Source organism: Rattus rattus, chromosome 1 (assembly GCF_011064425.1).
Source record: "Rattus rattus isolate New Zealand chromosome 1, Rrattus_CSIRO_v1, whole genome shotgun sequence".
Classification (NCBI taxonomy): Eukaryota; Metazoa; Chordata; class Mammalia; order Rodentia; family Muridae; genus Rattus; species Rattus rattus.
The window spans coordinates 22,663,908-22,689,397 of record NC_046154.1 but is presented as its reverse complement, the minus strand read 5'-3'; the positions used below and the strand labels follow the sequence as shown (position 1 = coordinate 22,689,397).

The following is a 25,490-nucleotide window of genomic DNA, read 5'->3' as shown; positions in this document are numbered from 1 at the left end:
TGCATGTGCACAGGGACAGGAAGGCAGAATGATCATGGCAGCCACCTTGTCTTTCACACTCGCCTTTTGGTAGGCACTGATGGGCATTACCCTGGAGGGTATGTGGTCAGGCCAGGAGCACAGCGTCTAACACAGGAGCTCTGGAGGCCCAGGGATGGTTGGGACTCTGTGTCAAGCTGTTTTTCCGGGTCCTCTTGGAATAGTGTCTGAGAAGGCTGCATGGACTCCTGAAGCATGGACCCAACAGGCCACTCCTCCTGCAGTGGTCACCTCCGCGTCACAATATCCCAAGAGTATGCTGGGGGGACGCACATACGTGCCTCTAGCAGGCATGGGTCTGCCTGGACCCACGACCTCCCCTCTGTGGCTTCCTGAGAAGACATGAGAGAGATTCTGGTTCTGTGCCTCAGAAGACTTGTTTCCTAGAGACATATGTCCATGGCGGCCATACTTTCAGTTTCCTAGAAACGTTTGAACACAAAACTCTACCGACTTAAGCCCTCTGTTCTTTGAGAGTACCGTTTTACCTCAAGTGTCCATTTTACATTTTCTAGAAAGTGATCTTGTAGATAAAGTTGATTCTGTTAAGGAAGTATAGGGCTGGAGGGATGGCTCAGTGGTTAGAGCTCTGACTGCTCTTCCAGAGGACCTGAGTTCAAATCCCAGCAACCACATGGGGGCTCACAGCCATCTGTAATGGGATCTGATGCCCTCTTCTGGTGTGTCTGAGGACAGCGACAGTGTACTTATATATAAAAAAAGATGAAAAAGGAAGTATAAAGAGTTGAAGAATGCCAGAAGCCACAGTCCAGAGGCCAGTCTCGGCCAGCTGAGAGCCATCCCAGGGCTGGGGAGATGGCTCGGCAGGTCAGGTGCTTACTGTATGAGGATGAGGACTGGGCTCGAATCCCCAGCGCCCACGCAAAAGCCAAAGTCAATGGTGTGCGCCTATGACCAAGGATGGAGACAGATGGAGCTGAAGTTTCGATGAGAGAACTTATCTCAAAATAAACAAAGGAAGGAAGACATCCGAAGGTGACCTCTGCCCCTACCCCTTTACAAATAAGAGCCAGGCAACACAAGGCCAGTTGCTTCCTTCTCTGTCCCTAGACACCTAGGCTGCAGGGCAGGCGCAGGGTGAGGGGACCCTTCCCAGCTCGGATCCGCCCTTCCAGTCACCTCTCTCTTTTGATGCTGTTCCTTTCTCTCCCTTCAGCCTCATACAAGCCAGAGATTCCGGGGAAGCAGTCCTTCCTCTACAATGAAGACAACAAATGGATTCCTGCAGTGTAGTGATGACACAGGGGCAGAGCGGGAGAAAGAGGCTCAGCCCACCAGGCCTCCTGACCCCGCTCCCCAGGACACCTATCAAGAGAACATGCCTTCCCTCTACGTCACCCAGCCCAGGGTCACATCCTGTCTGGAGCTGCCTTCTGGAGACTGGCCACCCCTGTGATCCCCATGATCCCCCCGACTCACCCCAAGCAGAGCTCTCTGGCTACCTCCGTGTCAACCTTCAAGCTGGTTCTGATGACCCTCCTTCTCAGACATAAGGACTCTGGGGCATGGACTCTAATGTGCAGTCCCAGGGCCCTGCTAAGGCGGCCTGCGGTAAATTAGAAGCAAGTCATCCAGCTTGTCCTTGTCTTCTGGGTGGCAGGAAGGCTCAGAGGTGCCTGCAGCAGAGGCACGGGGATATTCCCTGGACACCCCCGCCCTCAGCCGTGCCTTGCCATTACCCAGCAAGTACATGGAAACTAGTCATGAGCCACTCATCACACCACGGACTCACAGACTCTGGAGTCATCAGCAGGCAAGGCAGAGCGTCTAGCTGGAGCTAGAGGCCTGGAACCACAGTCCCCAGGGCTGGGAGGACCTCTGGGTCCCCGTCTTCGTGTTCTCACCTCCTCAACCTTGCCTCTGCCTGGTCTCTGTCGCCTTCCTGCCTTCCTACTCTGTTTCTGAGTAGGCATCAGTTACCAAGTTGGACGGTGTCCCTGACAGACCGTAGCTTGCCTGAAGTGGCTAAAGGGAGAGCTGACCAAGAACGGAGATGAAATTTGCCCCTTACCTCTCCCATTCTCCTCACCTCTTACACCCTCTCCTATCCCGGACATTGATAACTTCTGCCACTTTCCTAAATGGGATCCTCACAGGCTACCCCTCCCTCCTCCAGCCCCCTGATTCCCTTCCACAACACCTGCCTGAGCTTCTCTCTTCCCAAGGCCCCTTCCTTGACATTTTCTGGGAACTCTGCCTCCTGGGCTTCCCATCTGGACTGGCTGCCTGATTGGCTCTCTTCATGGCGGGGGTGGGGTGGGGGGAGGACATGAGAAAGAGGGGGGGAAGGGGTAGAGAAACATATTCAATTAAATGAAATTCTTGCTTCTCACAGAAGCTGTGCTCTTTGTGATCTTCAGATTCCCGAAAGCCAGGGGATTGGAATGGCAAAGTAGCCTGGTCTACTCTGGGAAGCATAAGGGATTCTGACCTTGGGCTCCTGCTCTGATCCTTGGCTCTCCTCTGTGGGCAGAACTCAGTTGGAACCAGGACTTCAAAGTCTACACCTTCAGGTCTTCTGGTGTGTGGGTGGAATTGGTCAGGCGTGAGCTGAGTCACCTAACGTGCTAGCATCCAGCACATTAATGGGTGTCGGAGTCACGGGAGTTTGTTTTTTTTTTTTTTTTTGGTTCTTTTTTTTTTCGGAGCTGGGGACCGAACCCAGGGCCTTGCGCTTCCTAGGCAAGCGCTCTACCACTGAGCTAAATCCCCAACCCGTCACGAGAGTTTTTAGACTGTTTTGTTTTGGTTTGGTTTGGTTTTTTGGACATGATATCTCTAAGGATGGCTGCAGTTGACTGTAAAATTTATTAGAGAGGAGACACTTGGGTGGGCCCTCTACTTCCATTTTAGATGTTCTAGACCGTTCAGAGCTGACATTCAGAACTTGAAGATGCCTGTGTGCCTGGCCCACAGGGCCAGATTCTCAACCACAGGGCCAGATCCAAAGTGATCCAGGTCAGGGGATCCCATCCAGGTCCCTCTGACCCAGGCTTAGCACATGGAGTGCCCCGGTCCTGGGAATGTTGAGTGGAGGCTCCTACAGGAAGTTGTGTCAGGCCTCTTCAGACATCATGAAGCTCCGCCCAGTGACTATTGTCTCTCCAAGTAGACAAGGAAACCGGCCACTCTGAGGGGGTGAGAGGGTCGGCCGACCAGACCTGCCAGAATTCACCATTGCTGCCGAGGCTGGGCTGAGACCCTAAGCTCAGATGGTCCATGTGATGGTCTTCAGACACTCAGATGTCCTGGGCTCCTCAGGATTCTGACTCAACTCCCAGACGGATGATAGGTTCATCTAGGAGCAGATAAGAGGTTCCACACCAAGATCACGCTAAGCTTGAATCTCAAACTTCTGATTTAATTGATTTGGGGCATGGGATCAGTTACTTTTCTCGTCACTTGACAAGATTGTCTGACAGAGGTAACTTGTAGGAGGAAAGGTGAATCTTGGCTCAGAGTGGGAGGGTACAGCGCCCCCACCCCTGTGGTGGGGACCGTGGTGGGGGTCGGGACAGCTCAGGATGTGTTAGCAGGGGTGAGCTAAGCTAAGAACGATAAGGATGGCACAGGAAGCAGAGAGGCGGGAATGCTGGCACCAGCTGGCTTTCTCCTTCCTCCTTATTCCATCTGGTCCCCCGTCCATGAGATGGTGCCATCCACACTGAGGCTGAGTGTCCGTCTTCAGGCCTCACAGACACGCCCAGACTCAAATCCAGACGTTGTTATTAAAGTTCTTTTTTCTTTTCTTTTTTTTTTTTTTAATACAACGCCTCCCTCTGTTGTCCAACTGTCCTTGAACTCCAGAGCCTCTTGGCTTTAGCATCCCGAGTGCTGGGATCACAGCCATGCAGCAGCAGGCTGACCTATAAAGTCCTGTGTGGGACCGGGCTGGGGCTAGCCAGAACTGGGATGCACAGCTCTCTTATCAAAGTGCTTCCCAAATGATAATGCACAGGCAAGCCCCTCAGTTATCGGGTTAGAATACAGACGTCTCGGGCCTGGGGCGGGGCACTTATGCATGCCCCAGGTGACATCAATCCTGCGGAGCTCAGAGTAGCTGGATCTGATATACACTCCGCTCTTCATCTTGCTTCTTCCACGTGTTCATCAGAGTTTTCGTTAATTTCCCTCCTGCCCTCTCCCCATTCCTTTCTCCCCTCTCTCCTCCTGTGCTAGCTAGTTTTCTGTCAACTTGACACAAGCTAGAGTCATTTGAAAGTCCGGAACCCCAACTGAGAAAACGCTTCCATAAAAATCAGACTGCGGGTTGGGGATTTAGCTCAGTGGTAGAGCGCTTGCCTAGCAAGCACAAGGTCCTGGGTTCGGTCCCCAGCTCCGAAAAAAAGAAAAGAAAAAAAAAAAAATCAGGCTGCAGGCAAGCCTGCAGGGGATTTTCTTTCTTTCTTTTTTTTCTTTCTTTTTTTTTTTTAAGATTTATTTATTATATATAAGTACACTGTAGCTGTCTTCAGATACACCAGAAGAGGGCATCGGATCTCTTTACAGATGGTTGTGAGCCACCATGTGGTTGCTGGGAATTGAACTCAGGACCTCTGGAAGAGTAGTTGGGTGCTCTTAACCACTGAGCCATCTCTCCAGCCCCGGGGATTTTCTTAATTAGTGATTGATGTGGGAAGGTCCAGCCCAGTGTAGGTGGGGCCGTCCCTGAGCTGGTCATCCTGAGTTCTATAAGGAAACAAAGTGAGCAAGCCGTGGCGAGCAAGCCAGTAAGCAGCACACCTCCATGGCCTCTGCATCAGCTCCTGCCTCCAGGTTCCTACCCTGTTCCAGTTCCTGTCCTGACTTCCTTTGGTGATGAGCAGAGGTGTGGAAGTCTAAGCTGAATAAACCCTTTCCTCTCCAAGTTGTTTCGGTCACAGTGGTTTTTCACACTGTGAGGAGAGCACCTCCCTCTCTCATTCTTCCCCTCACTCCTTGCTGTAAATCCGCTGGGCAGCAGTTACCTGCAGACAGGTAGTGTTCTCCCCACTGGCGACAGCTGCCCTCTCCCTTCCTAGCTTCTCATTTCAGTCTTGCAACCCTGACTCTCTCAAAGGGCAGGGCCAATCTTTTCAAAGCCGGTAGAGCGCTGTCCTTGATGACCAAGTGTCTTTTGTAGCTTGAGAACCCCTAGCCCCATCCCGGTGTCTTGCTGGAGGCTAGAAATGCAGAGTGCAGAGGCTTCCAGCACCCGTGCTATGCTCTACAGCATGCATGTTCCAAGGCTGCCGATTCTGGTTCCGCTGTGCACATGTGGAAGCTACAGAGACCCAAAGGCACCAGCGCCTCCTGGAGCAGTGGCCCTCAGCTTCGATTGCACCCTGTGATCACCTAGGGAACTTCACAAAGGGCCATTGTCTGGGCCTTCATCCAGAACACTGATTTAGAGAAGAGGGCAGGGTAGAGGCTGCCCAGATGATTTCAATACGCCAGTGAGGTTAACATCTCCCTCTTGCCCTGCCCGGGCTTCCTCCTCGCTCTGGGCAGAAAGGGTTACAGGAAGTTAGGAGTCTTGGATGTGCCTGCACTGTCGCCGCTTTGTTCTCCTGTCGCGTCACCTTCACACGTGACCGGTTGGATGACTCCGCTCGGATGCAGAGTGGTGTCTCAGCAGCAGGGAGATCTGACTGTGAGGATGCAACCCCGGCGCTTCGGTGTCCAGCAGGGCACACCAGCCACGGTGCAGCATGGGTAAGCGTGGGCAACGCAGAGCCCAGCGTTAGAATCCAGATTTGTGTTCATCTTGGATCTTCTTCCGCCTTAATGTTCAAAAGACCTTAGATTGGGATTGGTTGTGTCCGGATGGACGAATGAATTTTGGTTTTTAAACTTTAAAAACCAACCAACCAAGAAAGCAAACAAATTTAAGTATACAAACAAAGACACACGTGCTAGCAAAACACCCGCACACATAAACAGTTTTAAAAAGTCGTGTGCAGGGCTGGAGAGATGGCTCAGTGGTTAAGAGCACTGGCTGCTCTTCCAGAGGTCCTGAGTTCAATTCCCAGCCACCACATGGTGGCTCAGAATCATCTGTAATGGGATCTGATGCCCTCTTCTGGTGTGTCTGAAGACAGCTACAGTGTACTCCCATACATAAAATAAATAAATAAATCTTTTAAAAAAAAAGTCATGTGCAGACAGTCAAAAGAAAATCTAATTCATAGGAAGCCGAGCTTTCTGGGACCGAAGGCAGGGGTGTTGACCCTTCCTGACGGCCTGGATCTTTGAGATTCACTGGAGAGCCCGAGGCTCTGAGGGACAGCTAAAGCCAGTGAGGACCACACCACTTTTATTGCTAAGGGAAAGGCGTAGATACAACTGTGAAAAGGAAGAAAGGAAGGAGGCGGGAGGGAGTGCGGGAGGGAAGGTTGTCCCTCTGATCTAGTCCTAGGAGGATACGGGGCTCGGTTTGAAGTTGCCCCTTGCCCCAGAGACCTAGATGCTGGCACACATGATTCTCTTCAAGGTACCAAATGTGATGTCACTGCTGCCCAGGAGGGAGGTGATGTGTAGTTGCCTTTGGGGCAGTTTGAGTTGAATCCAGACAAAGTATTAACCTGAGCAGTGGTGGCGGAGTTGGCCCAGGTCTTGGTTGCATGGGTCCCAGCTTTGAGCTCTGTCCACTGGCCTAGCCGTGAGGGACTCACCACTGCCATTGGGAACTTTTCACCATCAAGGATCCTCCTCATGACTCTCGTGAGACCACAAGGATTCTAAGGCCTGTCGGGGTGAATGTGTCATGCCCATTGCCAGCTTTCACACACAGGACAAGAAGCCCTGGGACAAGGGCACAGTGAAGAGAGAAAGAGGAAGGGCCTCCTCCCCACCCCCACCCCCAGCCTCTCTTCTGGGTCACTGGAGTCTCACAGAGGGAAGGAGCACGTGAAAGCCGGGGAAGTGTGCACAGGTAGGCTTTTATTACTAAACCCTATGATATACAAAATGCATACTCGAATAACAGCTAAAAAAATAGTTCAGCGAATATGAAATACATATTTTTGAAATGATAAAAATGTAACACGAACATACAAAATGTTGCATATATATACATAATATATACTTATATATATATATCACATAATGAAAACTGTAAATAAGAAATGTGTACAACAGTAGACGGCAAGGGTGTTGGTTCCTTTCTGCTCAACGACGGCGACTTACATCTTGTACAAGGAAGCCACTAAGAAAGTTTCCTCTCCAATGACCTCATAAAGGCATTTTCGAGTTAATTGCGAGAACTCTTTGGTCTGAAGTTGGCGGGAGGATGCAGAGTGAGGAGTCAGAACCAGTCGAGACAACTGGTATAGCCCCGCAGAGAGGGCGGTGTGACCGCCGTCCCCTGTGAGGGCCTCTGCGGTGAGACTTAGAAGAGAAAGCAGGCAGTCGGGGTCTGTGCTGATCAGAGCCCCTGTCTCTGGGGGGGTTGGGTACTTGCTCTCTGGAGTGAGTTCAAGTCTGGGTGGGGCATTTAGATCCTGGAACCTTCTTGGTCTCTCCCTGGTTCGGATGTCACTGAGTTTGTTGCTTACGAGAGCGCTTCCCCCTGAGAGAGGCATTTCAAGTAACAGCTGACACACAGAAGAGGTTGAAAGTGGCTCGAGCCGGCCCTGGGTGTGGGGTGCTTGAGGCTGGGCCCTCATAGCTCCTTCAGGATAATCTGAATCTTGCCATTCAGCTCACCCGTTTCCAGCAGGAAGGCCACGTGGTTGCTGTAATGCTGGATGATGTTGTTGTCCATGTTGACCAGGATTCTGGAAGAGAGAGAGGAAGGAGACTTGGTTGCTGCGTGCCGTGGCCCTCGGAGCGACAAGTTTGAAAGCAGTGCTGCAGGCGCCTCAGTAGCTTTCTGTGACCCCCAAGACCAGGCTGTAAGACGGAGACTCCCAGCGGCCAAGTCTCAGCTCAGAGCCTAGCCGGCCAGCCACACCACGCTGGTGCCTGCTGGTGGCTTGCGTCCCTTCTGCTGAGCTGAACATGGATGCTTTTGAGCGACTAGCATGGAGCTCTGGGAGAGATGCGATGTGCTCAGTCATTCGACTGGGGGCTCAGACTAAATTCAAGTTCAGGAGGCGGAATAGTCTGGGTTTGACGGAAGGCCACACCGAGCTGCTCAGGTGTGCTGGCCTGAGCCAGAGGCCTGAGCCATACAACACGCCTCTCAGTTGATTCCTGTCAGGCTGAGATCTTAGGGGGTTGAATAATACACTGGAAGGCAGCAGCCTCCACCCTCAGGTCAGGGACTTGAAGCTCAAGAAGCATACCCTCCACGGCCATGGACCCTGACAGGGCCAACGTCATAGTGCATGTCAAGAGAACCCTGCCTCCCTGATGAAAAGCCACCCAGAGGTGACCTGAGCCTCACTTTGTCCCTTCCCTGATGAGCTTCTGAGCAGGAATGGAATTGGGCATATGCAATCAACCATTTAACCATCTCTCTGTCCATACATCCATCTACCCATCCATCTGCCCATGCATTCATCTGTTCACCTATGTGTCCATCCATCCATCCATCCATCCATCCATCTGTCCATACATTCATCCATTCATCCATCCATCCGTCCATCTGCCCACCTATCCATCCATCCATCCATCCATCCATCTGTCCATACATTCATCTATTCATCCATCCATCCGTCCATCTGCCCCCCTATCCATCCATCCATCCATCATCCATCCATCCATCCATCCATCCATCCATCCATCCATCCATCCATCATCCATCCATCCTATCTACCCAACCATTCATCCATCCGTCCATCTGCCCACCTATCCATCCATCCATCCATCCATCCATCCATCCATTCATCTGTCCATACATTCATCCATTCATCCATCCATCTGTCCACCTATCCATCCATCCATCCATCCATCCATCCATCCATCCATCCATCATCCATCCATCCTATCTACCCAACCATTCATCCATCTGTCCATCCATTCACCCACCCATTTGTCCATCTGCCCGTTTATCCATCTATCTGCTTATCTGTTCATCCATCCATCCATCCACTCACCCATCCGTCTATCCATCCATTCCCCCCACATCTCCTTCCTCCATCCTCCCTCCACATATCCATTCATCTCTCATCCCTCAGGCTTTGCTGGACACTTTCATTAATTGGAATTAATTGGACCTGAAGACTGGGTTCTTAACGGCTACGCCTCACCAGTTCATAGAATGGAGAAGCTAAGTTCAAAGACATAAAGCTATTCTTTTGAAGCCACAGTTAGGAGATGGCAGAGCTCAGGCTTTACTCTAGACCTTTGTATTTCTATGATATCACTTTTCAGGATAGGGGAAAAAAGCCACAAAATCCTATAAATACACGTTAGTGGGAGAGGGAAGGGAGCCAAAATCTATGTTTGGCAAGAACTCAGTAGATGTGAGGACTCTGGGAAGGGCGGTGGGGACAGTCGTGAGCCTGAGAAGCCCACGGGCTACCTCCGTCATCTGTATCAGCACCAGCAGGCAGCACCTTCTTTTGGGGAAAAGGTTGGAGCTGGGGCTCCCTGAGGCTGGGGCCTGGCTGGCAGGACACTGCATTCCCAGGTAATCTTTATCCTGGGGGCAGGAGACTGGAGATCAGCCAGAGAGCAGGGCTGGATGGGGAGGAGAGAGGTGTGCTCTGGCAACTGCAGGGTAGGGTTGTCTGTGTCCCAGAGTGGCATCAATCAGCCTCAGGGCACTGGGCTGTGTAAGTCTGCCTCCAGGGACCCTCTGTGTGAAAGTGGACCCTCTGGTAGGACAAATGGTCCCCAGCCAGTGGCAGGCACTTGTCAACAGTTGTAACTACTTAACTTCCAACCCTTCCGCCTGTATTGAGTTAAACCCCTGGCCCGCTGCCAGCAAAACCCTTGTATCTTTCAAGCACTCCATGATGCTTGTAAACTTGATTTTATCTACCTTGGTCTGGAGGACTTAGGGGAGGGTTTGTGAGAATACACTAGATTTTGGGTTAGAATATCCACCTTTCTCTGATGTGGACATATATTTGAATGAATTCATATTTGGAAATATGTTCTTTCAGACCTTACTTAAAGACCATCTTTGAGCTGAAGTTTTCAAGGCTATGGAGTGATGTGGTCTATAGGACTGAGCAGAGAATATTTGCGTATTTCTTAGAGATCAGAGAAACGAGGCGGGGCGGGGGTGAGATCAAACTGTGGGAGTGCCACTGAGAATCTCTTTTGCTAGTCCCTCACTCAGGACCACTACCGTGCACCTCAGCTTCAAATGGGAGGATCCCACCAAGCTCAAGCTCACTGGGGACAGTATCTGGCCCGAGGGAAGAACTTTCGTGATGGAAACCATTACAATTACAGCCTGAGCAGCTGCCTGGATTGATGGGAAGGCCTCCGGCAAACCAGGAGCTAGAACTATGAGCCTCACAGATCTTCAGCTTCCTGTCCTACACAACACAAACTATCCCCGGCCCCCTCAGCCTGGCCTCGGGTAGGATTTGCAGGGGAGCCCTGCACAGGAGAGGCAGGAAGTAGGGCACGTGGGTGTGGCGCTAAAGGAGAAGTGGGTCGGGCTTGTCTGGGCAAAGCAGACATGAAGCAGTCTACTCCAGACAGTGTGAGCCCCTGTATGAAACCGAAACTTGGTGGGATGGGGGGCGGGGTGGGAGAGGGGGAGAGGGGGAGACCCCACACACAGACAAAGCCCTCTAGAGTCTCATGCAACGCAAACCAAATGGGTCCCTTTCTATACTCCAGCCTTTTGCATGGGAGGCTAGCTGGGAGCCACAGAGTAAGGGCAGGGGGTGGGGCTGGAGGAAGCCAGGCTTGGGGTGCAAGGCCTTCACAGTGGGAGAATATGCCGCCCACAGTGTGGGTCATGCTCAGGTGCAGCTGGGGTTAGATTGTCTAGTGGGGTGTAGCTGTGCTCTGGGCAAAGGTCCTCTTCTGCCTGCTCCAGCCGGGAGGAAGGAGAGGACTTTGGAGTTTCTTTGACTGGACTCTTCAACTTAACCCCCAGTCAAATTCCCATTTAGGCTCCTGACAGCCACGCCTTCCTATCACCCTCTGCCTGGGAGGCTCCTCTGAGCCTCTGGTGTCTCGCTCGCTCGCTGCTCCTGCACCTACCCCTGCTTATCACCTCTCAGCCTCAGTTTCTCTGCATGTGAAATGGGGGTGTGTTTGCCAATGAGACTCAGGAGGGCTAAATAAATGAGATAAACTCAGTCTGATGTCTGTTGAGAGTCAGATGAATGTCGTGGCTACAACTAACCTAAGAATAAGAAAAGAACTCCGGTCTTCAGTGGTCTGGGGACTTGAACTTGGGTCTTCTGATGAGCGACCCGCACTCCCCCTCTATGCCAGGAGGATCACTTGTGAGGAAATCCTTTCACCTCCCTCTTACTCTCATCCTTGGCCTGACTTGGGGACTGTCCACCCACACTGAGAGTAACTCCATGCTCTCTGTAACTCCGCCAAGGCCAGGCACAACGCTGGCAGTTCTGAGCAGCCCACCGGAGGGCTGAAGGGGCACTTACCCTCGCTTGCATTTCTTGTAGACTTTGCAGATATTCTCCTCAGGGAAGCCGTACTTCTCAGAGATCTGGAAGGAAATGGTAGGGTTTCACTGCCTGTGGCCCAAACTGGATTTATATACACTTTATGCTACTGCCTTTAACTGGTGGCTATAAAAGTAATAAGTATCGGGGAAAACAAAGAGAATTACAATGATGCTATTTCCCTGGGGAAGACACCGTTGGCCTCTGGGTATCTTCCCCTCTAATGTGCATACGCATTAAGTGTACACCACGCGTAGGGGGTTTGATATTATTTTGTATCGTCTTAGGATAAGTCAAAACACACGAAACACGTAGCAAACTGCACCTTAGTGTCTATAAAATATCTGGGAGAGCATTTACTGTTGCCTCTGGTTCTCACCTAGGGTCTGACATTTGGATCTGTGCTTAAGGATCGATTTTCACTGGCTGGTGATCTTATGCAGGCTCTCTGTGGGGACAGCGAGAATGCCCACCCCAGAGGACTGCTGGAAGAACTAATGGTTGACTGATGATGTCAAACCTTCACGACAGCTCCTGCCGTGTACCAGAGCCACCATGAGTGGCCTCTGTTACTGTCTTGCGAGCAGTGAGCATGCTCCGGGACTGCTTTGAGGTAGGGTAACCCGTGTGTCCCTCTCCCGGGCAGGAGTTAATAATTGTAGCTGCTGGGGTTGGCTCACTGAGCGCCAAGCGCCCAAGCCTGCCTCAGAGCCTTAAAGCCCATTCTGTCCACGTGAGAGCTTCCTCAGATGAGGAAGCTATGGCTTCAGGGTTGGCCGAGCAGCCTGACTGGAGCCATGGCGAGTGGTCCCTGCCCCACACTAGAGTTGCATAACCTTTCATTGTTGTTGTTTGAGACAGGGTCTCTCTCTATCACCCTGGTGGCTGCCCTGGAACTTACTATGTAGAGCAGGCTGGCCTCGAACTTACAGAGATCTGCCTGTTTCTGCTTCAGGGATGCTGGGGTTAAAAATGTGTGGGGGAGTTGTAGAACACTGTTCCTGTGTCTCTCTTGGTTTCACTGTTGGGCAATGAAAAGAACTCAAGAAAGGACCAGGTCTGGCCCACTGTCAGCGCTCAGTCAAATACTGGGCCCTAGTGGGACAGACAGTTTTTGGCTGTAAAGTCCAGGCTGGGGACACCCGTGGCAGATGGTCCTCTCTGGGCAGTTGAGAAAGAGGACGAGCTCAGAGTCCTGGGTATTTTTCACAGAGATCCCTCCAAACTAGAAATGTCCCTCGATTTTATTCTAATGACAGTGTAGCCAGGGCTGTCTGGAAAATTGGCAAGCTCTACTCCCCTGGAAACAGAGAAGTCAAGAGTGGGTGCAGATGAGGCTAATCCACTGTGAATGGCTGTTTAGCCCAGAGTCTATCTGTTTTCAAGTGACAGTAATGACTTTTTGTGAGCCCAACTTCCTGGGGCGGATGCCAAGCAGGCCGGCAATATGTTAGAAGAGCAGGACAGCCCACAGGGCAGGAAACTTAGGCTAGACTGGCACTTATGCCACCTTTGCCAGACCCGGATGCTGACTGGGCCTCTCAGAGTGAGGCAATGCTGAACAATGCCCGGTGGAGAAAGGAGGAAGCAGTCACTCATGGCAGACAGAGCCAAACGCCTGGCCTGTGGGTCTCTGTAAAGGCCGCCAAGGACCCTCCAGCTACAGGTGCTTAGCTGTCACAAGAGGTGTCACCTTCAAGTCCAAAGCCTCAGTGACCCTCAACTTGCCCAGGCTGGGCTGTACTCAGGTGGCTGGGGGTTGGGGAAAATCTCCTTGTCCAGATACCGTCCCTCCCTGGCCCTCAGCCACCCCGGGAGTCCTGCAGGCAGAAGGAATGAGGCCACCCTGAGAGGGAAAAAATGAGCGTCTCTGGGGCCTGGCCTTTTTGTGGAGGGGTTTTCACTCCCATTAAAACAGAAACAGGTTTGCAAAGCCAACAAAAGCCCTGGGCTGTCAGACAGCAGCCATCAGATTAAGGAGGATTTATGGTGTGAGTGACTCTCAGGGTGGAGCAGGGTTCTGACAGGGTGATAAGATCAGGGGGCACACCCGCTAGCAGGGCCCTGTGGGGCGGGAAGAGCAGACCACCAGAGCCCTCCTGTGGGAAATGAGGACCTTACCGCATTCCTCAGCCCCTTCAGGTCCGGGGTCTTCAACATGAGTGCGTCAAACACCTCCTCTGTCTCCCTCCTCACATACAGTAGAACTGAAAACCAAGAACAGAGGGCTTGAGCACAGGAGGAACTGGAGGGGCTGGGGGTGGTGGAGAAGGCTCTTAAAAGGCATGGCCTTAATACAAGGGTGAGCTTGCGTCCGGCACATTCTACACTGCCCTGATTTGCCAGAGTTTGAATCTTGGGTCTGGCTCTATTACCTGACAACCAGTGACCTTGGAAAGGTAATTTCAACACTGTTGAAATTATTACTTATTGCATATATAAAGTGGGGTCCTTGCCCCCTACTTCAGAGCTGCTTCTGAAATCAGGAACAGAGTCTGGGAACCCCAAGTGCATGGCTGGGCTTGGTTCCTGACGTCTGGACACCTTGGACTTGGCTGCTGGTGGACTCTCCCCTAAGGTCATTTAAGCCCCCAGGGGCTTCTGTCCCCACCCCCACTCTCCTTCCAGTCACAGACTTAAGAATGTCAAAGCCAGACAACCAGACATAGAAGTCCATCCAACTCTTATCCACTTAGAGAACCAAGGGCCTCTTCTAGCCCAACAAGCTGGTCACCGTGCTAGCTGCCCCGAGAGAGACATATCCAAACGGTCAAAGCCACAGATGTCCTCTCATCCTGGTGACATCTGTCTCAGCCACCCCCCAAATCTTGGCCTAAACACTCTCCAAGGAGTGAATCCGGCCTTGGGTGGGGGACTTCAGGAAAGACCTCGTGGGAGCTTCTGGAGGACTCTAAGGGGCTCTGAGACTCCATGTACCTCTCTGAAGGTCATCTTCCTTGGCCTGTTTGGAGGGGAGAGGCTCAAACTCCTCAGCAAAGGGCGAGCAGGTACGCTTCAGAGGCAACCTGTAGGAGAGCAGAGAGGGGCTGGTGAGGACAGCTGCTCCCCACCTCCACCCCGGGGCCCTTGGGTCAGAGAAGGATCCAGAAGGAGTAAGAAAGTGGTAGGACAGAGGTGAAGTCCTACGAGTGGGAGCAGGTCTAGCTGGGTCAGACCCCAGCCCTGCCACACGATGGCAGCATGCCAGGCTGGGGTCCTTAACTCAAATGATACGTTTGAGGGCCATGGAGAGCTGTCATCCTATAGGAGGTGGCACAAGACTTAATCAGAGTGTGGCCTTAATCAGAGTGAACTATTAGCACCACCCACATTATATCTTCTAGAAGAAGCAAGCCAGGGAGGGGTAGAGCCTGGGGAGGAGTGGGGACTTCGGGGTCTGTAGCAAGCCGGCTTTGGATCAAGTCCTGTCCCTGTGACTTAGTGTCTGGAGAATATGAGTGAGCTCTATCACTCATGGGGAGGGACTTTGGAGCAAAAGCTGCATAGGAAACACACACGCTGTTTATAGGGGAGAAATGGGTTCCAGCCGACAGCTTGTGTGCAAAGCCAAGCCAGTTACAACCATACACTCACGCTGCCCCACCCTTCTGCCTCACCCTCTAAACATTGGTTGGGGGCATCCCCCAGAGTTGCTGAGACAGAGGCTCTGGCCAACAAGGGAAGGGCATGGGTGACTGAGGTCTCTGGAGGTGATGTGTTGGGGAGAGGGGTGTCCAGCATAGCTCTGTTTTGTGCTCCCCTGAATGTGTGTCCCCCATCTTGGAGGCTTTTCTTTGCCTTTATTTTTTTACAAGCAGGTGTCTCCCCAGAGATTTGCCAACTTTCCATGTAAGGGAAGCCCATAAAAACCCAGGTGGTTTCAGTGTGAGGGGAGGACCCAGGCCTGGCTCCAGGCAGCAGGGGAAAGATAGGAGGCGATGTGAGGGGTCCAAGGATTAGGAGAGGACAGGACCCCTGGCTGCTTTTCCTGTACCTGTCAGAGCTGCTGTGTCCTGCTGAGGGGACAACCTGCAACAAAGAGAATAGACATTTCTGGTGAGGGACAAGAAGAAAACGTAGAGCAGCCTGGGAAGGAAGGGCGATGGGTACCTCGTCAGAGCCACCACTGTCGGTTCTGCACAGAGTGAGTGTGTGTGTGTGTGTGTGTGTGTGTGTGTGTGTGTGTGTGTGTGTCTGTGTGTGTGTGTCTCTGTGTGTGTCTGTGTGTGCACACTCGTGCACACGTGTGGTGGTGGTGTAGGGTGTCTCACTTCAGGATCGGTCCAGATCAAGCTGCTGAACTGGGGACGTGGGGACCCAGTGGAACTGCTGCAGTACTGCCTGCTGGTTGGTAAGCCGGCCCTGACTCCCCCAAGCCCAGAGGCAGGGAGCTGCAGCTACTGGGCCTGCAGCCGGGGACCAGTGATCATAGGAAGATGGAGCTGAAGCAAAGCCCCTGAGCCCTGCACGCCTGATGCCACTGCACTGTCCGGTGGCTATCACCTGTGTGGTGAGCACCGAGGGCCAGAGAGGGCAGGAGATAGCTCAGGGCCACCCTCTCTGCACTCTGTTTCTTTCCCCAGGGCCAACTCTGCCCCACTGTGTGCAGACATTGGTTTCACTGCCTACTCTGGGGCCACTAAGTGAACATCTTCCTTCCTAGGGCCTCAGGCTATAGATGGAACCAATATAGAAAGTCCACCACCAGGCTGCTTCCAGAGCAGCAAGGATGGGATATGCTTATGGGTATGTCTGAGCTACTTACTGGCGGCCATATCCAGCTCTGTGATATAACTCCTAAGTCAGACACCAAGGACTTAGTCAGGCACCATGGGCTGGCCTTCAAGTGCTCCTGAGGAACCATGGGAGCAGAGCTTTCAAGGGAAGAACATAGCCAACTGATATTGTCAGAAGCAGACTGGAAGCAGACCGGAGTGAAGCCGGTTCTTGACCTTGTCTGGCAAAGGGACAGATTGGTTTCCCTCAAAGTGGACCGGCACGCGAGAGGGAGAGAACATAGCTCAGTTAAGGCCTAGTGCCTCCCGGCTGCAGATGCTCTGTGATGGCGTCCCTGGCTAGGGAGGCAGAGTAGCTACATAGGAAACACATACACTGTTTATAGGGGAGATCCTGATCCAGGAGTGGCCAAGGGCACTTAGATCCTGATTGGGGCTGCAGAGTGGGTCCAAATTCTGGCTGTGTGATTTTAGGAGCGTGTCTCTAGCCTTACCCTTGGACCCAGTGTTGGTGACTCATAGAGGCGCAGAAAGGGTCAAGATGCCCTAGAGTTGCTGAGCTCTCAAAATGTCTGCGCCTGGAACCAGCCACCCAGCCTGGGTGCGGCTCCATTGACACCTTCCATGTGAGCCCAAGCTCAGAGAGTTTGATGGATAGAGAATCCATTTTACTTTTGCTCATGACTGGTCCCTGAGGCTATAGACATATCCACATAGTCAGTCCTTTGTAAACCCTTTGCTGCTCGACAGGAGCCCCTCCCCCACCCCTAGTCCTCCCACCCTTCCACCCCCCACTCCCCACCCCGCTTTTAAATAGCAGGACCAGGAAACACCCTAATGTTATCATGGTGGTATCAAGTAAAACGCCCCGTAGGGTGGTTAGACAGGCCCACCTAGTCCCTCTCCCACCTGCCCTCTCCTCACCCCTCCTGGGCGTTGTAGGCTGGAGAAATGCAGGTTGGGGATGAACAACACAGGCTGGGTCTCCAGGTCCGCTTCTGGCCTCAAGTATGTGGTCTCATTGCCCCTGAAGCCGGACAGCAGGCAGCCCTTGATGCCTGCTGGGGGAAAAGAAGCCACTGAGCTCTGCCATCCCTTCACACAACCCTCTGACCACCTTCTCTGTCCTTTTTCCCTTGACCTACCCCACCTGGCCCCCTGTCCACTGTTTACTGACCATTGTTACTGGAGTCTGGGCACTTGACCTTCCTTCGAAACTGCTTCCGTTCATCATCGCGCATCTTCCTCTCGGCACCCTGCAAAGAGAGGAGGGGCTCACCAGGGGCGGGGCCAGGGGCGGGGCCACCACGTCCACAGCGGCTGCTTTGCTTCCTGAACATGGGCCAGGCCAGGGAAAGTGGGAAATGGGCCACTACCAGGCTAAGGCCCAGGCTCCCTGAAGTTGGTTCAGGTCTTGAGAGAGATGAAGAAGGAAGCTTATAGAGATGGGAGGGGGCTGGGCGGGAAGGAAGTGAGGGGAGAGGGAAGATGAACAGGAGTGAGGACTAGGGGAGAAAATGGAGTCACGGAGCCAGATTTACAGACCCTGCAGAGGGGTGCAGAAATACAGAAACAGAGATAGATACTGAGAGGAACGCACGGAGTGAGCGCAAGGAGAGGAAGCGACAGAGGGACTGGCTTCTTAGAGAAGCAGGTAGTGTTTCTGGCGCCTCCAAGTATGCGCGCTCGCACGCGCGTGCAAACACACGCACGCACGCCAACACGCTCACGTGCGCACACACACACCTTGTCACAGAAGATCTTGATTTGGCAGACAGCACGGTGCACCAGGCGCTCAGTGCCTGCTCCACAGTCATAAGTGTCAATTTGCAAGTTGAGGGGGACACCCTTCACCCCCTTCTGCGAGGAGAAGTCTGTGCTCAGACAGTTGACACCGATGAACACCTGGGGACAGAGCAGGGAGCCGGGTAAGTGGTCTACTCAGATCTGAGAGTTCAATGACTACCCTTCAGCCATCTTGGGCCCTACTGGCAGGCACCCCTCCCTGTCTGCTTCCCTTTCACAGCGGGAGGAGGTGTGGCTGGAGCCAGGCTTGTGTCCCCCTTCTAGCTCACTGAGGGCCCCCCACCCTGGGAGAGCACTAAGGATCCTTTAGGGTCTGAAGGTTTATTTCTCCACAGCTTGAAGCAAGTCAGGGACACTTGCTGACCCAGGCACACAGGAGGTGACACTTCATGCTAGGGACCAATTTGAGCCACCATGGGATCCCAATTCTTGCCATTCAATAGTCCTGTGCCAGTAGCAGCCAGCGGCCACCCAGGTTATCTCTCTTCTACAGCTATGGAGGCTGAACTGAGATGGACTTGCTAAGGCCGGTTCCCTGGGCAGTCAGGGCTAATGAGATTTTGGACCTGGACCCCTAATCTGCCATGGGAAGTGTACCAGCTTGTGGCTTGGACTGATGCTATGAGCTTCCTCAGACTGTTTTATCTGCAGACGGGGATGGGTAAACATGTCTGTCCTGTGGGCTGGGAGAGTTCACATTTATTCTTGTCGATCTGGGGATCAGGGACGCTGGAGACTGGTGAGGATTTGGTTCAAAGTCTACAGACAACCTGGGCTTTCTCAAAGGCCAGCCTGGGGCCTGTCTCAGCCCTGGCTGGCTCAGGGTCAGACTCTGCTGCCCCAGTCTGGGCTTGGTCTCCAGGACATTTCCTCTTAGAAACTATCTTGACCTGAGCAGTGGTAGTGGGGGACAGGGGAGCATCTCCACAGACCCTCTGGTCACAGGCTTTGTGGGAGCTCCCCTCACCTGACGCAGCTCTGATGCAGCCTCCACAGGCTCCCGGCTAATACTGAGACTAAGGACTTGAGGGTACGAAGGCCGTGAGAAAAATCCCCACCGAAACCCACCTCTCCCTTCCCACGAAACTCTCCCACTTCCCTGGCCCACCCCCTCCCTTTCGGAGAAGCTCTCCCACCTCCCCTGACTGGCAGGCTCCTCCTGTAGCCCCCAGCTCTGTTTAAATAACAGCCATGCCAGCCGGGCCTGCCCCTCCCCCATATCTTCTCTATGTCCCTCCAGGGGAGGAAGGGTCCACAGATGCCTTTGGGATGAGTGGTCCCAGGCTCAGTGGGTGTGGCGAGCCTGTTCAGGGTGTAGAAGGACTGACTGGAGAGAGGTCACCCGGCCCCTGAGGGTCTGGCTGGTTCTCTTTCCACAACACAGAAAAGCCCTAAGTGCCCACCTGGTGACCAGCTCAGGCACCAGGGTAGAGAGAATGCTTGGGGCTCAAGCTGCCATGAAGGAAGCCAGTGGGGCTCCCTCTCCTTGGTTTCTCCCTTGACCAACCTCATGGCCTCATTCTAGCCTCTTAGACAGGGCAATGGGAGCTCACCACAGCCCCCGGCATCTAAGCCCTGCCCGGCTACTTCTGAGCCTGTGTCAGCATGCAACCAGAAACTTTGAGCCCCTTCCTGTGATGCTCAGTTAATCTGAAGAATAGGGATGCGGTGCTGCCAAGCTGACATCACCCAGAGTCACCCCATCCCCATGACAACCAGTCAGTTGAGGCCAGAGTTAACCCAGTGACATGGCTTCTGAGGGGAAGGGTCGGTACAGCCCAGCTTGCAGGCCCAGAGCCTGTGCCTCCGACGCCTGTGAATACCACCACTTGGGTACCACCCCCCTGGGGCCCCTTGCGTCTTTCCGAGGCACAGTCACCCCACCCAAGCCCACACTGACCTTAGCCTCCTCGTTAACATTCCACACAAAGGACAGTGCGTTATAGGCCACCTCCTCAATGTGCTGGACTGTGTTGAAGTTTTCCTTACAGTCGGCTGCAAGTGTAGGAGACGAGAGAGTCAGTGGAAAAGAGACTGGGGTGCAGTGGGGAGGGGCACTATGAGCCACACCTCACTCCAGGCAAGGACATGCATGCTGACCCCCCAAGCTGTGGTTCAGAGGTCATCCTGGGGGTGTGACTAACAAACGGTCTCTGAGGTCTGCGCTCTGAGAGAGACCACATAGCAAGGGATGTGCAGTGGGCAGCAGGGGTAGGAGCAGGGACCCTGGCAGCTGCCGTTAATGCAATATTGATACAGGGCAGTCTCGGGGAATGCTCCCAACCCTCTGAACAGTCAGTTTACGTAGGAGGAAAGTGGAGCTCAGAGAGGATGGGTTTCTCGCCCAAGGTCACACAGCAAATGAAAGCAGGTCAAAGAGCACACATTTGGTTCTTAAACGCAGTCTCCTAACTGCTCCACTGTCCAGCCTCTCAGTCAAGTTCTTGACCAGTCCCAGCCTGTACACAGCCAAGCAGCTGGCCGCCTGACATTTGACGATTGGGTAAACTTAGGTACGGGGTGGCAGGGGAAGGATAAGGCATAAAGGCACACAGAAAAGGATGGAGCTTGAACTTGGGCTGGATCTCTAGCTGGTTGGGGTGGTCCAGGGACAAAGTGGCCCAGGACCATGCCCCCTCCCCCTGCTTCCTTTTTAAGACAGGGTTTTGTGTAGCTCCAGGCCGCCTTGGAATTCCGTATACTCAAGATAACCTTAAACTGATGCCCCTGCCTCCACTCCCAAGTGTAGGAATTACAACTGTGTACCACCATCCCAGTTTTACCAACTGCGGGGGGTCCCAACCCAGGGCTTCCTGCATCTGACTCTATTATCTGACCTCTCAGATCAGTTCTGTGATGAACTCCATAGTGGCCTCCATCACAGGACCCAGTCACTGACACTGCCAGGGTCCTCTGCCCTGTCCCAGAGCACAGCAGGGAAGAATACCTGCTGTTTTCATCAGCAGATGTGATCTCCTGCCCTGAGCCCTACTAGATTTGATCTGGGGAAGGAGAAGGAAGGGGAACAGGAGGAGAGGCAAGGGGTTCATTCTCACCTACGTCGATGACACGCTGCTTAGCGGTAGGCTGCCGGGAATGCCAATGCCTCCAGAAGCGCAGCTGCTCCACTGGAACCTTGTCATTATCGAACACAATCATCACCACGCTCTGTAAGTACAGTGGTCATGTCACCCTGGTCTGGAGGCCCGGGCACCAGGCTCCCTCCCACAGCATAGCCCGCTGTCCCCCCTTATCCTCCCTTCTCAATTATCGGGCATTCCCCAGCAATGCTCACCAGTGACGCCCTCCCCAAGTTCCCCACACACCTTGACTTTGCTGGAGGACAGAGAGAGGCCTTTTCCTCCCGCTGGGGTGCGTAGGGTGACCGGGTAGAACTGACCCTTGTTGAGGTAGGCCATGGGTGACTCTCCCGCTTTGATGTGAATGGCTTTGGGGGAGCCCAGGGTGTACTCAAAGTCGCTGTGGGGAGCGAGAGGATGGTGAGACAGGCTGCAGGTGGAGCTGTCCTGGGAGCACGTGGAGGGGTCTGGGGCTGTGGTGGGCTTGCTGTGTGACCTAAGTCATTTTCCTGTCCTGGTCTGGTCTCTGTTGAATCACGTTCTAACTGAACAAAGGGGTCTAAAGTTCTCCAGGGAGATCCAGAGTAGGGACAAAGCCACGGGGTGGGGCTCAAGACCATTGAACCTCAGTTTTCTTTCTTTGGAGAGACTAGGAGGGTTGAGAAAGGATCTTACCACGTAGCCCCGACTGGCTAGGAACTCAGGATGTAGTCCAGGACAGCCTCAAACCCACTACAAAGCCCATGCTGATCTCAAACTTGCAGCAATCCTCCTGCTTCTGCCTCTGAAGGACTGAGCTTACAGGTATGTGTGTGTGTGTGTGTGTGTGTGTGTGTGTGTGTGTGTGTGTGTGTATGTGTGTGTGTGTGTGTGTGTGTGTGTGTGTGTGTGTGTGTGTGTGTGTGTGTGTGTGTGTGTGTGTGTGTGTGTGTGTGTGTGTGTGTGTGTGTGTGTGTGTGTGTGTGTGTGTGTGTGTGTGTGTGTGTGTGTGTGTGTATGTGTGTGTGTATGTGTGTGTATGTGTGTGTGTGTGTGTGTGTGTGTGTGTGTGTGTGTGTGTGTGTGTGTGTGTGTGTGTGTGTGTGTGTGTGTGTGTGTGTGTGTGTGTGTGTGTGTGTGTGTGTGTGTGTGTGTGTGTGTGTGTGTGTGTGTGTGTGTGTGTGTGTGTGTGTGTGTGTGTGTGTGTGTGTGTGTGTGTGTGTGTGTGTGTGTGTGTGTGTGTGTGTGTGTGTGTGTGTGTGTGTGTGTGTGTGTGTGTGTGTGTGTGTGTGCACGCGTGTGTTTCTAACAGGGTGCTGGGCCCACAGCTGCTGTCACTGCCCAGGCCCAGGCTGTGGATTCTGTTGTTTCTAAGGGTTCTGTGGAGTGTTAACTTCAGCCTCCTGCCCAGGGGTCCTAGACCAAGGGTCCTAGGAAACCAAGGTACCTCTTGAGGCTTGGATAATCCTCTGGACATGGGGCTTCCGGGGATGTCTTCAGGATATCAGGGAAGAGCAGCGACTATAGAGAGATGCAAGCACACAAGAATAAGTGGCCACGTTCAGGCTACAGGGGGTCATCCAGGGCTGTGCACACAGCCGCATGGGCTGTGCAGTGTACAACTTGAACGGCAGCACGTGGCCCGTGGCATCCCTGCTTTAGGTCTAGAACTTTCTCCCATCGGTGGCAAAGCTCTGACCTTCATACAGCCTTTTCTCCTTCTGCGCATGCACACACATTTCCAGGGGTGTTGTGAGGGGTTCAGGGGCAGGCCCTCACCTCCTGTGGGTCATCTTTGAAGGTGCTGTCTGGCTGCCAGCGCTGTGTGGGTGGGACACCATGAATGCTCTCAAATAGCGAGTTGAGGGAGCTGTTGTCATACATGTCACTGGCGGGCAAGAGGTAGCTGTCCATGGAGCTGGCTTCCAGCTTACTTGGACCTGGGGGCAGGGTACTGGTCTTGCCGGAGGTGGGTAGAGCCCCCTCCAAGCCTAGCAGGTTGTTCTTCTTGAGCTGGTCTGTGTAGTCTGGGCTTCCAGACACGTTCTCTGTCAGAAATTTCATGAGGTGCGTGGGGCTCTCAAGCGGGGCAAGATCCGGCTCATAGTCCATGCTGTGGTAGTACCTGGGGGAGAGACCGCAAAAGTGAGTAGGTTCCACCTCTCCGGGCTGGACTGATGATCCGGTGTAGTAGGATTTAGGCCCTTCCAGCATGGGAGAAGCTAGACTCCAAACAAGACCGCGGCAGGCCAGTTGGCCACAGGGACAAGACGGGGAGAGGGTAAGAAACGGTAATTCTCCCAGGACCTGGGTTGAGGGGACAACCTCATTTAGCTGTGACAGGACTACCTAACTTAGAACACTGATTTTTTTTTCCCCACCACAGTCGGCTCAGACTCCGATTCGCATCGCCCAACTCGGCAGTCTAACGCGTGCTCTGCATGGGAAGTCGACATCACCAGAACCCTGAAAGTTTCACCTTTTATTTTCTGAGCCAAAAGTCCCTGTGCCAAAAAATGTCCCTACTTCAAAACAGCTGGACTGAGACATTCGGTGGGGTGTGTCTGGGCGGCAGCTTTGTACCTGGGAGACAGTGGACGTGTGTTCAGATAAAAGGCCAAGCAAATGGATATACTCCAAACTGCTCAGGGGCGGGTCGAGTACTGCACGGAAGTTCTTACTTCTTACTTCATATACAACTGTAGAGTTGGACTATATTGCAGGAAACAGGCGTTGCCCTTGTGACTAGAAGTTACTAAACTGTAGAGTTCATTACAGAGAGGCCCATGCACCCTGAACCTAACTCCAGCAGCACAGGGGAGGACCTGGGCCAGCTTCTGACTCACATCGAGTCCATGCAGAGTTGCAATGGCACCCTAGACATTTGAATCTTTCTCGGAGCCACTGGTGCGCCCTATGCAGTGACATCTGTGAGGTCCCAATCCCTAGGAGAGAGGAGGTGCAGAAAGAGTGGCAGGATCCCGCCCTCCCCAGTCTTCACCAGGCCATGCTCAGCCTAGGATTCTTTCTGCAAGGACATTGTGGCTTACGGTGTAGATGCCAGGCAGAAACCAGAAGACTGCAGTAGAATGCCAGGAGTCAGGTGACCCCTTGGGTTTGGAGACTGGACAGAAAAGCCACCTCTTAGGCTTTCCTATTCGCATGGCTTTGAAGTGTGTTTGCAGTAAATGTCAGTCCATATGGTAGGAGCAAGTGGGATCTGGTGTGTGTGTGCATATGTGTGTGTGCATGTGTGTGTGTGTGTGTGTTCAAAGCAAAACTCTTCTTTTGATATCATTAGGGTTTCTTTTTCTTCATTGTTGATTTTGGAGATGGATCTCTTTTAGCCCAGGCTAGCCTCAAATTCACTATGTAGCTGAGGATAACTTTGAACTCCTGATTCCCCTGCCTCTACCCCTCAAATACTAAGAGGACAGGCATGAAGGTGTGCACTAGCATGTCCAGGTTTAATGTGGTGCAAGGGATCAAACCCAGGGCCTCATGCTTGGTCGGCGAGCACTCTGGCAACTGAGTGACACCTCCAGCCGGGTATTGGTTGCTCTGAAACCTTCCTACTTCACCAGTGTAGCTAGGTAGAATCCAGGCCGGGTCATACATACTGTCCGCGTCTGATCTTAAAGGAAGTTAAAATGCAGGCGGGCTAAGAAGTACTGTGGATCCCAGCACCACACCCCTTATGCTTAACAGGTAGGCCCGACAGCAATCAGGGGTCCCCAAAGGAGCAGAGAAGGTAACCGTCTAAAGAGATAGAGGTAGCCTTGAGTAGCTTACTTCTTTCCTTGGTCATTCCGGCCACCAGTGCTGGAGGACAGTATCCGCTTCTCCTTGGGACCCTAGGAGGAGAAGAGGGACAGATCGATGGGTGGCTCTTGGCTGGGGCCTGACTATCGGGACCCTCCCATCCTCCAGGGCTTGAGGCCAGGCCTTGGCTCGCTTGGGAGAAGAGTGAGTGTTTCAAGCTGACACAGGTTTTAGCCACCACAGAGATGGAACCCCAGGTTACAGGCTGGACAGCAGCACCTCACTGTGCTTTCTAGTTGAGAGCGCGTTAGTGGGAGCCAGACTAGCTTAAAAGTGCTGTGTGACTCTGGATAAATGACTACCCCTCTCTGAGACACAATTCCTGCAAACGTAAAATAGGGGATTTTAGTTCCTGCTTCAAGGAAAGTCTAAAGATATAGATTAAAAACAAAACCAGCAGCTTTTCCATAAGAGCACTTCCTATAAGCGAGACCTTGTACAAAATGCTTTCTAATTTAACGTCTCTCATTACCCTGAACTTC

At 52.9% G+C, this 25,490-nt stretch overlaps 2 protein-coding genes and 1 non-coding gene across 3 annotated transcripts in view; 1 reads left to right on the top strand and 2 right to left on the bottom strand.

Moving 5' to 3' along the window:
- Positions 1 to 2,392, top strand: part of Stpg1 (sperm tail PG-rich repeat containing 1) — a 33,594-nt gene extending 31,202 nt beyond the window's left edge. Inside the window, exon 8 of the mRNA XM_032890998.1 lies at positions 1,217 to 2,392. Coding sequence (XP_032746889.1) covers positions 1,217 to 1,293 — 77 coding nt within the window. The 3' untranslated portion in view covers positions 1,294 to 2,392. The remainder of the gene's footprint in view (positions 1 to 1,216) is intronic.
- Positions 2,393 to 6,961: 4,569 nt separating this feature from the next.
- Positions 6,962 to 25,490, bottom strand: part of Grhl3 (grainyhead like transcription factor 3) — a 32,557-nt gene continuing 14,028 nt past the window's right edge. Inside the window, exons 3-15 of the mRNA XM_032888192.1 lie at positions 24,979 to 25,040; positions 23,009 to 23,311; positions 21,454 to 21,607; positions 21,184 to 21,295; positions 20,028 to 20,122; positions 18,110 to 18,226; positions 17,499 to 17,577; positions 17,246 to 17,379; positions 15,580 to 15,614; positions 14,523 to 14,611; positions 13,707 to 13,792; positions 11,565 to 11,629; positions 6,962 to 7,817 (exon numbers count right to left, since the gene is read on the bottom strand). Of these exons, the coding sequence (XP_032744083.1) occupies positions 7,703 to 7,817; positions 11,565 to 11,629; positions 13,707 to 13,792; positions 14,523 to 14,611; positions 15,580 to 15,614; positions 17,246 to 17,379; positions 17,499 to 17,577; positions 18,110 to 18,226; positions 20,028 to 20,122; positions 21,184 to 21,295; positions 21,454 to 21,607; positions 23,009 to 23,311; positions 24,979 to 25,040 (1,446 nt within the window). The 3' untranslated portion in view covers positions 6,962 to 7,702. The remainder of the gene's footprint in view (positions 7,818 to 11,564; positions 11,630 to 13,706; positions 13,793 to 14,522; positions 14,612 to 15,579; positions 15,615 to 17,245; positions 17,380 to 17,498; positions 17,578 to 18,109; positions 18,227 to 20,027; positions 20,123 to 21,183; positions 21,296 to 21,453; positions 21,608 to 23,008; positions 23,312 to 24,978; positions 25,041 to 25,490) is intronic.
- On the bottom strand, positions 23,576 to 23,645 carry LOC116890461. Its single transcript, XR_004386653.1, has one exon. It is a non-coding gene; the product is annotated as a small nucleolar RNA SNORD104 (small nucleolar RNA).